At 29.5% G+C, this 15,397-nt stretch overlaps 1 protein-coding gene across 1 annotated transcript; it reads right to left on the reverse strand.

The window, feature by feature from the left end:
* Positions 1-6,714: 6,714 nt before the first annotated feature.
* LOC114405728 (WUSCHEL-related homeobox 11-like) lies at positions 6,715-9,277 on the reverse strand. The gene is made up of 3 exons (XM_028368195.1): positions 8,535-9,277; positions 7,223-7,422; positions 6,715-7,034 (listed from the first exon to the last, which is right to left on the reverse strand). The coding sequence occupies exons 1-3, from the start codon at positions 9,202-9,204 to the stop codon at positions 7,017-7,019; spliced, it is 888 nt and encodes a 295-aa protein (XP_028223996.1). The 5' UTR covers positions 9,205-9,277; the 3' UTR covers positions 6,715-7,016.
* Positions 9,278-15,397: the final 6,120 nt, after the last annotated feature.

The following is a 15,397-nucleotide window of genomic DNA, read 5'->3' on the forward strand; positions in this document are numbered from 1 at the left end:
TTCCTTTAATTGAGGTTATGTTTCCAATGTCTCTTTTCTATTCTAAATATCAAGTTACAATTTAAGAATATTTTAGAAACAAATATTTTTAAATGAAATTGATATAATTAAAAGATCTTTAACTAACTTAATAGACATGAATATTTGAGATCGAAGAGAATACTTTTTTGTTGTTATTATTATTATTGTCATTATTATGATTATTATTATTGTTATTATTATTAAAGAATGTAATTTATCTCTTGACAAATAACTGTGTGTGTGCTCTTTTAGCTTCTTCACATTTTGGGCCAAACTCGATGTCATTAGTATCAATGATATTTGTACTCATGGAATCTTTGGTATAGGTTTAAGTTGTTGGACCCAACAAAACAATGAATGACTTTAATATATTGTAGCCCTTTTGAGCCATAACGCTTGAGTATGGGGTTGTGGTTGGCCAAGTCGTCTCTAAATTGAGCCGATTGACTCTCCTCGATGTAACATGCTAAGCTTAGGGACCTCAACTACACGGTTGATTTAATTTTATCACAAAAATGTTTACCTCTTTGTGCTTACACACTGTATCTTAAGGGGCAATGTGTCATCTGATCATCGTTGAGTTGACTTATCCAAGGGTTGAATGACTCGATTGTTGATTGACCTACCCCATATACAAATCTAGTATATTCACACAATATTTAACTGGTTTTGTGGCCTTATCTAATCAAGTTTTATCATATCTTATCAAATATTATTATAGCTCACCACATTTCATCATATCTTATCTCTAGGAATTAAGGATATAAGATATGATAAAGATTAACCTTTGAGATTACTATGCAACCTAGGCTTGGCCTAGTGGAAAGACGAATTACACACTTGGATGATGTAGGTGTCCTCTAACCTTAGTTGAGGAAGCCCATCTTGAAACAATTGACACACCATGGGGCCAGGTGAAATTCTTCTTCTTGATGCCCTTGTATCTTGTTTGGAGATAAGCTATCATTGGAGAGAGAGATTATAATACCATTAATATAGATTTATAATATTTTATTTACGTCTTAAAATTGATACTAATGATGTTAATGAAATAAGACATAAAAATAAAAATGAACATTCTTGTATATTAGAGGATCAATTAAATATTTTTAAACAACAATAGAACAAATTGAACAATGTAAATTAATAAAAAGGGAAAATAAAAGAGTAATATAACCTCTTATTTATTAATTTTTCATCTAACTAATTTATTATTTATGTTATTTAAATTTAAAAAATTCATCTAGACCACATGTATTATTCATTGAAAACAATTATGTTCGAACTAGATATATTATTATGAGTGACAAAATTCTCCCTTCAAGTATTTAACGCAGTTACAACAGACTAATTAATGAGGAATAAAAGTCTTTGTTAATTATCATACATCATATATTCATCTTATTTTTATATATGGATATGGATATCCTATGTCTATATTAATAGTTTAAACTATAATTTTTGTTAAATAAAAGCTAAATTATTTGCGGCAAACATAACAGCTAAATTATATATGGATATCCTATATATGTTTATATTATATTTGATTTTTTATGTAATACAAAATGTAAAAAAAAAAAAGGCTATGAATACGTTATTAATTAGTTCTTTGAATATATATATATATATATATATAGATGATAAATTAAGGCTTACACAGATAATATGGGCGGGCGAAGGATTGCAGTGATCGTAAATTCTGTTTTTCTTTTCACTGAAGGAAATGCTAGTTTATACAGGAAACGAAAACAAATTGTAAAAGTTAAAGAAAAAAAAAAGATATGTAATACATAAATAGATTAATGACGTGTAGTCTCTCTCTCTATAAAATCTATGTCGCCTTCACTTTTATTCATGACACATGTTGATTGTTGATGAATTACATGTCCACTTCCTTTTACCATTTTCTGTCTCTTCCTTTTTGCTTTTTATTTCTCCGTGCAGAACATGAATTTCTCAGCTAGTTATTCAGAAAATCCATAATTCAATTTGACTATTTGTTTTTTTAATCAACAAAAGTGTAAAATATAATGAAATGTGAAGGGCACAAAGGACACTTTGACTATTCGTGAATCCTTATATATGCATTTTCTCTTACACAAGTTTATTTGTGTGATTTTCTTCATGGTAAAATAGCAATAATCTTTGAGTATGCCTTCACACAAGACGATAATTTCCCTAAAAAGTTAGGTGATAGTAAAATCAATTAGTATCATGATTATTAAAAAAAATAGTTTTTACGACACATATTTGACGACGGTTGCTCAAAAATCATATTAGAAAGTAAGTCGGTGATAATTTTGTAAATATAAAATTTTTCAACGAAGACGATTTTATAAAAATCGCATTGACAATTACCATTTCACCACATTCTAAGACGATTTTTACAAAACCGTCTTAGAAGAGTGTGTTTTTAATGTCTCTCCCCCTACTTGTTTCTCACTCTCTTCCTCTCACTATTCGACTTCCCCTCTTCTAACTCTTATTTCCTCTATTTTCTCTCTTCCTATCTATTCTCCTTCTTCCTCCTCTTTTTTCCTTTCTTTGCAGTTGTATCTGTCACATAAATGCCACCTTCCCCGTTTTCTCTTTCTCGTTCTTCAAATACCTAGTCCCCTTTTGTTGTGTAAATGATCAACTAGAGAGCTCTAACACAAGAAAAACTAGAGAGAGAGACAGTGGAGCGAGTACATTACTAAAACCCTCATTTGCCACTCCCCTTGTGCTTCGTCCCTCTCAATCTGTGTTAGGGTTTCTCTTGCAAGTGAGAGCTCCTTCGACCTCTCATTTTTGTCTCTTGTCACGCAATTTTTACATTGAATTTAAAGTTCGTTTTGATGAATTTGTGGTTTTGGATGTATCAGTGGTTGAATTCTGTGTTTTGATGTCAAGTGTTGTTGATCTGTTCAGTTCTAGATCTTCTGGTGCAGGTTTTGTTGACGGCACCGTCATGTCTTCCCTCAGCGGAGAAGTTGTTTCTCTCATACTTTAGTTTGTCGATGAAGAGAAATTTAAGGAGACTGTTCACAAGTACATTAGTTTACGAAAAATTAAATTTTTATTCTAGGTTTTTTTTTATATATTTAATTTAATTTGTTATGTATGTGAATTTGTGAACTTGAAGGAGCAAGAATCGAGATTTTTCTTTAACATGAGGTATTTTGAGGATATGGTGACAAATGGGGAGTGGGATGAGGTGGAGAAGTACTTGTTTGGTTTTACCAAGGTGAATGACAATAGATACTCCATGAAGATCTTCTTTGAGATACGAAAGCAGAAGTACTTAGAAGCATTAAGCAAGTAGGTTATATGTGGTGTTTGGTTGTTGTGTTATTATTTTCCAATTTGCTTGTTGCTTAGTCATTTATTTTGTTGCTAGTTAAAAATTGAATGGGAAAAATATTGTCGCAAGCAAGTATGGAGAAACAAAATCTGCACAAGACATAATGCTGGTTGAACGTGTGCATTACTTGATTTTACAAGAATAAGATACTAGCAAATAAATCAAACAAAAAAGGCATATTGAAAATAGGGAGTGAGTCATATTATAAGATTTAGCTCTCATTCTACCAAATTGGCATACTTAAATAAAATAAAGATAAAATCCAATAAATATATATTAGTATACAAGTTTAGTGTTTGTGTACTGATAATGTAAAATAATTTTACGTTTCATTTAATCACAATTATCGTTTGAATTACTTTACGGTCACTACTACACAAAATGGACTTCTATTATGTTGCATCAACGATGGTTTTACAAAACCAATGTCATCAAAGACACGGTGACAATTTTGAAAATTGTTGCAACTTTTTTTACTACCGTTTTTACAAAACTGTTGTTGAGAGATTATTTCAATATCGGTTTATACAAAAATCGCCATTGAAAGAAAGAAGTCAACATCATTTTTAGAAAATCGTTGTTGAATGGGCTTAAAATCTTCGTTCTCGTGGTCTTTCTTCTTTGTGAACCCCTTTTCATCTCTCGTGCTAACCTTTCCTCTCTATGAACCCCTTGTCATGTCTCTTGCTCTCACTCCCATCTGTCATCACCGCCAAAGCTCCTTCCCGTGCTGCCACCATCTGGCAGTCAAACCCCTTTCTATTTCTCTAACCCTCGAACCCTTTCTCAATTCCTTTGTTTTTGTGAGATTTCGCTCACACTCTCGAGCCTCAAACCCTAACCCCTTTAACGAAGGTTTGAACTTGCGAATTGCTCACTCTCACGCCTCCCTCCACTACTATTCTACCAAGTTGCAATATCAAAGGTAAGAACCACTAACCCCTTTATCGAAGTTGAATGAACCATCAAATCTTACTTATCTTCTTCTATCATGAAGCTTAGCCATTGTTTGTGAAACTTAGTCGCTGCCAACATTTACAAACCTTCACTGTCATTTGTGACAAAGGTATGGAACTTGAAACTCTTACACATCAGAGTTGTTGCTATAGCAATGAGTACACTGTTGTGCCATTGATTTTTTTTTAAAAAAAGGATTATGTTCCCTACCTATTATACAGATTTAGTGGTGAGAATCATTAACTTTGTTTTTTTATGTTATATTGTGGGCAATGAGAGTCATTCTATCTAAAATGAACATGGATGATATTTGTGAGGATGTTTTGGCGTGTTTGGCATGATTTTTAAATAATTATTTTAAAAGTCAATAAATTTATCATATATGATGAACTATGATTGGATGTTTGTGTAAAAAAATTTACATGATTAGTGCATAACTTTTTTTCTCTTGGTATATTACAACTAGTTTTACCAAAATAAGAAACTCACACTGAGTAACCTTAATTACTTCCACCAAAAGGCTTACACAATATACCCACTCTCAAACTTTATCCCCAACTTCATACCAATTACTACAACAATATAATTCCATAATTAAAAATTAAAAGAAAGAAATTAAAAGAGAAGAAGCAATCAACAATAGGATAGTTTTACACCTTTTTAGGTTCGTGTTATAAGTGTTCACACTAGTTTTGGTCGTATCATACTTTGAGTGTCTATATCTATTTTGGTCGGTGCTTTCAAAGCAATCATCCCTATTTAATGAAAGCAAAATTGACATTTAATAGAAACTCATTGAGACACATACAATGTGAGAGGGTGCTTACTTAGTAGTGGATGGTGTTGCCGAGACACTACAAAGAAAAACAAAATTCTAATTATGAAAAATGTTTATATTTAGTATCCAATAGCTAGTAGTGGATGGTCTCGAACAAGATTATTTTCCTAAGACAATATGTATGAGAAATAAGAAAAAAGATTGAGAAATAAAAACACTAACAGGCTGCATATGTTTAGCAAGAGTCATTATTTTGGTGTATAATAAGTAATAAGTAAATATACAATTATAGGCGGGAGTTTTTTTGTAAAAATGTATATTATTATTATTATTATTATTATTATTATTATTATTATTATTGTTTTAATCTAAATTAAGGAGTTAATTTAAATGTGACAAGCTGTTAATTTTCTCTTACTAAAAAAAAGTCATTTTAGCTGACATAACTTAAGATGTACTAAATCGATCATTAGTTCTTTTTGTCTACTGCGGATAATTTGAAAACTTAATTCCTCTTTTGCAGCATCAGATTTTTGTTAGGCGAAGAACTGATCAATTGATTAATTTTCAAGATGAAACCGCCATCCAGCAGTATGCCTCATCACTTTCCACTACAATGCTAGAGTATTGAATTGCTCTTTGCATGAAAAGAAACTAGTATATAATTTTGTAAACTGAAGATCAATTTAATGCAATGAACATAGACTTTGTTGCTGTCTGTATGAACCTTAACAATTGTCAGGCTTCCCTTCTTTTGCTCCTTGAGAAAGGAATAGATGGGAAAAAGATAGACAACCCAAGTCAAAGAAAGTTAGATATGTTTCCAACCGAGTGCTAATTCAAAGCTTCTGTCTCACTTTTGTTTGTTAATTCCCCACCGCCACTTCCTTGTCCCTATTTCTATGATCTTTTTTAGGATCAAAAAGTAAACATTCCATGTGGTCTTCATCATTTGTTGTTCCAGTGAAGTACTTATTTTTTTTATCATTATATGAAATTGCAGCAATTAGGGAAACAATAAATTTTATGGAGTGAGAAAATAGCGATAGTAGCAGTTACCATGTTTTAAATCATGTTCTAAATAATTTCTTTCAACCTTATTAAAGTATTCATGATTTGTTAACAGCTATGTAAGAAGGCTCGTCGTTATGCGAAGGTATAAGTGAAGGTTACTGTATACAACTTCACCATTGAATAATATATGTAAACAGGCTTTTTTCGGATTCAAATTCATGTCCAACTTGTCACAACTTTACTTCTATGTCACGGCTCGTCCTTTCATGTCGCCTTTTTTTTTTATTGAGGAATTGAAAATGAGTACTCAAAGGTTTATAACAATTTACATAATATGTTTAACCGATGAGCTAAATTTTGTTGGTCCTCTCATGTAGTCTATGTAAATGAATGAAATTAAATTTGATTATTTTAATTACAAAACATATTCAGATGCATACCGAAGAACAGATTGAGGAATATATGGAAGATAGTCAAGATACATTAATTACATGTGTGTTTGGAATTGAATCTGAAACGTAAGAATCATGCGTCACGTCCCTGTTAAAGGATAAGTTACTCTTTGTATCTTCTAGAAATCATCATCTATAAAACGCAAGTGTTACTTATACTAAAACGCGAAACCAAATATATATATGCTTAATTTACACAACTTGATGATAATATAGAGTTTGAAAAAAACATGTTTGTGCTAAAAACAAAGATAAGAAGGTACAGTATATATATTTGCTAAGGTACATATATAGATATTGACTTCTATAATCACACAATAGATATTATGTCTATTGTTTGAGACACATGAAATTACGAAGAAATAGTTAAAAGGACATGCTGAGCAGACAAAGGCAATCAGAGAAACACTAAACGGAAGCTTCCATTGATGCTAGGTTGATGTTTTCATACTTATGTTGGCTTTGATACCTGTAGTAAAACAAAAATATTAATAGATCATAATTCACAAAAATTGAAAAAAAAAAAGGTTATCCAGAGAAAGATAAGAAAATCCTAATATTGATGTATCCAAAGTCAAAAGAAAAAAGAAGAGATTAAAAGTGACAACACATTATTTGGAATATATAGAAGCAATTGATTATGCTATAAATGCCAACCAGAAAGTAGCTATCGCCATGTTGAAGGTTATGCATCAAGAACCCAAATTCATTGGTGGGAATTGGAACTCCAGAGGAATGAACTAACATTACATCTTCTCCAAACACGGTTTTGAGGTCTATTGGCCCCTTTGGAAGTTCAGTTGCAATTCCATTGATAAACACTGTAATGAATCCTGAAATATTAGGGCCCCCATATCCTACACCCACCAAAATAAAACAAAAATTAGAACATCAATCATAATTTATTGGTCACGTAGAATAAGGATATAGTATATGGTTCAATTTAATATTTTAATTTCCACATGGTAAAGCAATGCAAGCTGCTTATCCTATATATATATATATGGATGTTTCACAACAAACGCTTTGAACGTCAATATATTCTTCATTAAAGTTTTAGGCCAATTACTGAAAATTCAAGTGCAAAATAGCCATAACAACAAAATCTAATGAACTATACAACAAATGGTTACCGTGGCACGTTTCTTTGATGACCACGTCATGAGTAATTTAGATGTGAATAGAACTATCCAATAATTAATGAAATATAAGAGAAAAATTCTATTTGTATAATAATATTCCTGTGTAACCGTTTTGATAATGAATAGACACAGAAAAAGAGAAATAAATGAGATAAAGTAAATAATGTAACAGAAAAAGATAGAGAAAAATGAATTGGAATAAAACATTATATAAAAAAAAAATATTATTTCTCATGAATATGTTCGATGATGAACATTGTAGATTCCTTTCAACTAGTAACATGGCGTGAGAGATGCATATACAGAGAAGCAGTAAACCAAATTACCGAAAGGGGGGAAACAAACAAATAACATGAAAACGAGGGTAAAAAAACAACAATCTACGGTTTGGAAATCTTTGTACAGAAGAGTTTTGAAGAAACCCGAAAAAGAAGTGAAAGAATAAAAAGGAAGGAACAGAAACTGCAACCGGAAAGTAGCCTCATGCTTTTCCGGAAAGTACAACTTTCATGCAATTCAAACACAGAACTGTCAAATCAGGGAAAAGGTTGCTACTTTATTCTGTAGCCCACCCAAAACCCAGTCATCCGAAAAATATGAACTTTTTACACACCAAAAACACATTAAAATTAGTATTATTAAGAGATAACCCTTCAATTAATTTCTGGAACCAAAATCTCTCATGGTACACTGAAGAATAAACAAAAGAAAAAATTTATTGATTATAAAACATGATTGAGGATTATCTCCAGTAAAAAATATATATAAAAAAAAAAGTTGTATGAGCTGAGTAATAACTTATATTGGCAAGCATGCATTTTAATTACCAGCCTGGTAGGTCAAATTTGGATCAAGAGGAGGGTACAAAGCTGATGAAGCAGGTGAAGTGTGGTGGTGATCAGGGAAACCCATTTGATGAGAAGAAACCGATGAGAAGAAACCATCCATGCCTTGTTGTTGGCCACCAATTACACCACCACCACAAGAAGAAGAAGAAGAAGAGGAACCAAGAAAACCATAAGAAGATTGAGAAGAACAACCAAAACCCATGGTTGAAGTAGCACTACTTTCAGTTGCAACAACAAGGTTTCCCAAGGTGTGGTGATCATGTGGAATTGCACCACCAACATTAACAAGAGTCTGAGTCTGAGGCTGAGGGTGATCAAAGGTGGTGACGGTGGCGGTGGCGGTGGCAGTAGCCTGCTGTTGCATCATCTGGCGCTGGCGGCGGCGGGATCTGGAGCGGCGGTTCTGGAACCAGTAGAAGACGTTGGCGTCGCCGACGGCGCCGAATTTCTCGAGAAGCTTCCTTATTCTGACGGTTTCGTCCTTTGGAGGGTTAACCATGCCACTGTTGAAGATGGACTCGAGTATGAGGATTTGTTCTGGCTTTGGAGTCCACCTTGACCGAACCGCTTCACTCCTCTCGGTGCCTTGCCTTGGACTCTTTGCCTCCACTTGATGCTGCTGCTGCTGCTGCTGACCCTGATCTTCCATTCCAATGCACTACAAAGGAATAAGAAAATGCTTGATGAACCTGAAACCTAGGTATAATTATTAATATTAGACATACAGTATCTCTCACTGTGTTCTGTAGTACTATATATAAATAAATAAAGGACACGGAATACAGTAAACTCCTTTAATGCCAAATTAGTTTTTTTACTTAATTACTTATCTTTTTTAAATATTCCATTAATATTTTTATTTATTTATTTTTGTCTCTCTATTTATTACATAAGAAATCTTATCATGATTCATGAAGAATATTATTAACACATTTATTCAAACGCATATTTTATCGGTCAGAATTTATTAAAAATTATAAATCATGAGAGAATTATTTAATAAAATATGAGATCAAGAAAAATAAAAAGGAAAGAATGTATCTGAGTGTAACGTTAGTATTTCTCATCCTATAATATTTATATTTTTATCTCTCACTGGGTGTCTATTTATCTTTTTATTTTTTATAAAGATTGAGAAAATAAATAATACACTAAAAATGTAAAATAAGTTTATACTATTATCTAATCATAAATTATAATATATAATAAATTTGTTATTATTTAAAGTCATACTAATAATAATTTTTTATTAGTTGATAGGGTAAGTAAAACTTTTTTTTTTACACCATATCGCTATTAAACTCAAATATTATAATTTGGTCAAAAACCAAACTCATAAATATTAAAGTCATTTACTTTAATGTTTGATTGAATAATATAGAATTGTAGAACTAGCGTTTAATTGGACTTTGGAGACGCGTTTGTAACGCAGAAAGTTATATTAAATTGGTCAAATAAATAAATAAAATTGTAGAAGCTATATTTAATGAGTTTTGCTTGGACACAGAAAATTACGTCGAACATGCGTTTAAACACGTAACCAAACATGCTGGTAATCGGAATGTGTGTCCGTTAATTAATCTACTACTATGATATAGAATTAGAATGTGTACACATTGTGTGAAATTGATTCTTCCCAGTACAAAAAAAATCGGTTCTTAATTTAACTATAGGGGAGTTAATTAATTAATATGTAAAGAGGTGGTGAATATTGAGCAGTGAAATTACCTTATTAGGGTCCTTCACTTCATGCCCGTTCTCTCCTGTTTATGGCTCTACACTCCTCTTAGTTAACCATAATATTAATCTAAAGTATAGGACTCCTGAAATATGCACCCGTGTTATTCGATCTTAATCCTCTTAAACTCTAGGGTATGTAATTTTTAACCTACTCGTGCCATCTTCAGATTAAATTTGCCCACTCTCAAATGCTATATATCATTTCTAAAATTAAGGTTAAAATGAAATGAGTTTAATTTGAAGCGATTATAAATTCACGGTACAAAATGTACTTTCTTAGAAATGTCAGTATGTGTATGCTAGTTATTATTATAATAATAACAAGTTAGCAAGATATTTCTTGATGGTTTAAATGGTCCAAATCATATCTACACATAGAGGTCTCGTGTGTGGATACTATTTTCAGAATATATGGATATGAACCACAGTCAAAGAACCGTTGGTTAAACCAAGAACTCCTTCTAGCTAGGAAGGTGGTATAGCACCAGTCCAAGCCCTAATATCCTCATTTTCTCTTTTAGTTTTTAATCATCTTTAAACTTATATAAATTTGATTTACTCTTTCTTTTAATTATTAAGTAAATTTGTTTTACTCTGTTGAAAGGTTTCTCTGATCATTCTCAATTTCTCATTACATGCATCCCAATTTCATTATCTTATCTACCAATCCTTTCAACATAATTCAAATGAAAAGATCTATTTATTTCAATTAATGGTACACATTAGAATGGAGGTATGTGTTTCCTTAATTTGAATTTTTTTAAAATTATTTGTTAAGAGTTGTCTTAATTTATTTATAAATTAACCAAATACTATATATTAACTGTAATTTTATTTGCCACTCATGTATTGTACTTCTAAACAAAATTTGCAAATGTAAGAAAATAATAGTTTCTGACTTTTATTTTTGTTTTATTTTATGATATTATAACTGTGGTACATGATAAAAATGGATTTAATTGAAAAGTATTAATAATGTAAATGTTTTTCATGTTGCCAACCAAGCATATATTGTTCTATTGTTTAAAAAATTTAATTTTTGTGAAAAATAATTAAAAGTTATATTTAAGACGTTATTTAATAATTAATATGATAAAAATATATATACTAATCATATAGCAAAATTAAATTCAATACAAAAATTCGCTGTACAATCTTCATTTATAATTATTTGCACAACTATATAACCTATATAAATTAAGTTTTTTAGAACCCTAATTAAAAGTAGTTATTTAAATTTGATTTTAAGTGTAAAACAATATGCTTCTTTATTGTTGTTGTTAATTTTAAGCTCCGACGCTTGTCATTTTCTACTTAATTTTTTTCCAATTTTTTTTATAGAAATAATAAGCATATTCTCTACAGTAAGGCCATCCCCTAAAGGATATTCTTCTCATTGTTGTCTTGATGTTCTTCAATATATTTTAACAGTACCCATTTAGGTTATAAATATAAATGATAATTTTACAAATGGTAACGCATAATTCCAGAAAACCCGTATTCAAAGCGAATTTCCGTAACATCATTAAGACAGTCTTCGTAACAGGTCATAGGCTCATGCTTTTGAGAAGGTATAAACTTTCCCCTGTTCACATTGAAGGAAATGAACGAGTTTTAAGATTATATATTTGCCTTTTCTTTTGCAGTACCTGTATATCAATGCAATGCAAATTAAATGTCCAGGATATTTTTCATATAGGTTTTGTTAGCATATGTACATGTCGATCTTTTGGTAGGTGTTAAGGAATACAAATAATATTTATCATTTATATTCTTTTATAAAGCATAGGTATGTTTTATGCATGACAATCATTTTGAATTAAGTAAAATTATTAACAATTTTTTCTTTCTTTTACTGAAAATAAAATATTTTTATAGCTGAAAATGATGAGACTAACTTTTTAAAAAATAAAATATCAATTGAGAAATAATTCTTCTCTCCATAAATATTATTCTATTTACATAGTTAGGAATCAAACTCTAATCATATCCTTAAAAAGCCTAAGTTATTAGTGAGTTGAACTTGGGTCTAAGAGCAATGTATATAGTTCACCTTATGAGTATTTGAAATGACTATATACATACTCATATTTTAACTCCAGACTATTGATTGATTAAGATGAAACAATTATGCATGTCTAGTTGATTAATGTGTTCGGTAATTTATATTAATTATCGTTTTTTTACATTTTAGTTATTAATTATATGTATTTTTATTTAATAATTATATTTTTCATTTATCAATATAAACTTTATATATAAGATTCACACGTTAATAATATCTATTTTTCATTTATCAATATACATAATAATTATTAGGTAAATAATTATTTTCGTCCTTAAACGTATAAAGCGCTAATAAATTTATCCCCGAAAGATGAAAATTCAAATTTTAATTCCTGAGATTGAAAAAGTATAACAAATCCATTTATTCGTTAATTTCCGTCTGTTATCGTTAATGAAATAGTCTATGTGATACAGAGGAATGAAAATGTCACAAAAATGATTATCAATAAGTTTTCATGAATAAGTTTCCAATGGACTAATTTGTCAGATCTCAAATTTTATTTCATTTAAAGATAAAGTATAATTTAATCTTCATCTTCATTCTCTTTTATTATTGTAACTATAATATTATAATAAACACTTAAATAAATAGGAAAGTAAACATAAGTTAGATCAAATATAATAATAAGCATAATATTGATTAATAAACATAATCTTTTTGTTGCTCTGAAATTTTTAATATGATAATATCTTACCAGACTGAAACAAAAATACACTGTCATTAAGTTAATCTTTACAAAAAAATATTATAATAGTGTATCAATTATTTCATTTTTTGTAAGAATTAACTCAATGACGATGTATTTTTGTTTGAGTCTCATATTTTGAATAAGATATTATTATATTAGAAATTTCAAAACAACAAATAAATTATGTTTATTAATTAATATTATGCTTATTATTATATTTGTTCTAACTTATGTTTGCTTCTCTATTTTTTTAAGTATTTATTATAATATTATGCTTGTAACACGATAAAAAAAAGGAATTAAATTATATTTTAACCTTAAATAAAATGAAATTTGCAGGGATCTAACAAATTATTCTAATGAAAATTTACTAACATCTTGGTTCAATGAAAACATACTGATATTTTGATCCAATTTTATCACTAGCCATGTTGGCAATCATTTTTGTGACATTTTCGTCACTCTGTGTCACTCAAACTTTTTCATCAATGATAATGAACAAAAGTTAACGGATAAATGAATATGTCATACTTTTTTTCACTTTCAGAGAATAAAATTTGAATTTTTATCTTTTGGGAACGAATTTGTTAATATTTTATACATTTAAAAAGAAAAATGATTATTTATCCTAATTACTACACAATTCTAACTTTAATTAATGGTACAACATATATTATTGTATAGCATAAAAATAATTTATTCATTTCATAAATATTTCTTATTTATGGAAAGAAATTTGTAATAAGAAAATGAATTTTATATTTATTAAAATAATTTGTTAATTAAACATTATATTATAAGGATAGATACACTCTTTTTTATCATACACATTTTATAACATCAACATATTTCAATTCATATATATATATATAATGCCTGTAAGTACTTTTTTTTCCGATATGAATGCCTCTAAGTATTTAGGTAAGATAAAAAAAAAATATTTTGTTTAGAACGAATAAAAAAATTAGACAGCCATTTTAAGGTCATACGGAAAATTCCATAAAATGATTTATGTGGAAAAATGTAACTTCTGATGAGTATTTCATTCTTTTTTCCTAAGTAAAAAATAATTATCATACGAAAAAAAAAACCTTTAATAATCCGGTGTTGGATAAATATGAAAACATAATTCTTTTTATTCTTTTGTGCGGTCTATCCTTATCTGAAGTTATATTGGCACGTGCAAACTTAAATTATATATCATTTGGTTTGCATATTTGTTTCTCAATAGAATTATAAGAAATGTAAATATTATATATATAAAGAAATTACTTTTATACTGTTTTTTATTCGGAAATTAAATTGTACAAAGAAAAGGAGAGAGAAAGAATTATATAAAATGGTTAACTTTTAATGCGATAGAAAGAGATAAAAATAAAAAATAGTATTAAAATACTATAAGATAATAATATAATATCATTATATATAAATAGCGTCTTAAATTTTTATTTCCTTATTTTCATGTGTAATTCACACATCTCTGTGTTTCTCTTTCTCCATCGCATGTCCTATTACTAAAGTTTTTCAATATAATTCATTTAGTGTCACTCCAAACTGAGTATAAGGAATACTCTAATACAAAAGTCTTACTGAGTCATATGAAAAGGATAAAATATACAAGTTATCAGATCAATCAACTAATTGGAAAACAAAAACAACTTTGGTCATAGAAAATAGTGAATCTTAATCATTCAATTACTATATTTGTATGGTTAAAATTATTTTAATTAATTTGATCAATTTTAATTATGCTAGCTGTTACTATTTTCTCTTGTTATATCCTTTCATTTCTCACCAGACTAAACTCATTCAATTGGAATCTTTGAATGTTGGCTAAAATTAAGTTGGATCTTATACATGTATATATATATATATATATATATGATTATGATGAATGTTTTCTCCAATATTCTCCAGAGACAGTAGATTTTTCGTAACATGGCATTCACATTATTCAATCATGAACATGCTTTATGTGGGCTACGTGGTGAATTGTTAATTAATTCAAAAATCAAAAGTCCTTCTATGCAGAGCGCTTGTTTTCAGGAACACTATAATTAAGGGAAGCTCATGGCCAAGCTAAAAAAAGTGCATTTGACCATTGTAACTCATATTCTGACCATGTAAATGTAACTCATATCCTATTCCTAGCTGTTGTTTATCGAGGTATACTTACCGTGTGCTAGTGTGGATCCGAGAAACATATACTTTCTGACCACGTTACTCATATTCTGCCATGTTTGATTCACCCAAATTATATAAGCACTTGTATTGTTATCTGGCACACGCCCTGGCAATAAATTATGTATATTTACTGATCTCTCATTCATGGTCATGTTTGGTGGG

This window comes from Glycine soja, chromosome 3 (assembly GCF_004193775.1).
Source record: "Glycine soja cultivar W05 chromosome 3, ASM419377v2, whole genome shotgun sequence".
Lineage (NCBI taxonomy): Eukaryota > Viridiplantae > Streptophyta > Magnoliopsida > Fabales > Fabaceae > Glycine > Glycine soja.

Bases quoted from the DNA above. Each gene is read 5' to 3' on its own strand.
- LOC114405728 (XM_028368195.1), bottom strand. From the start codon at position 9,204: ATGGAAGATCAGGGTCAGCAGCAGCAGCAGCAGCATCAAGTGGAGGCA. The intron at 7,423-8,534 runs GTAATTAAAATG...TGGTGGGTGTAG, and splicing joins AAATTTGACCTACCAGGCTG to GATATGGGGGCCCTAATATT.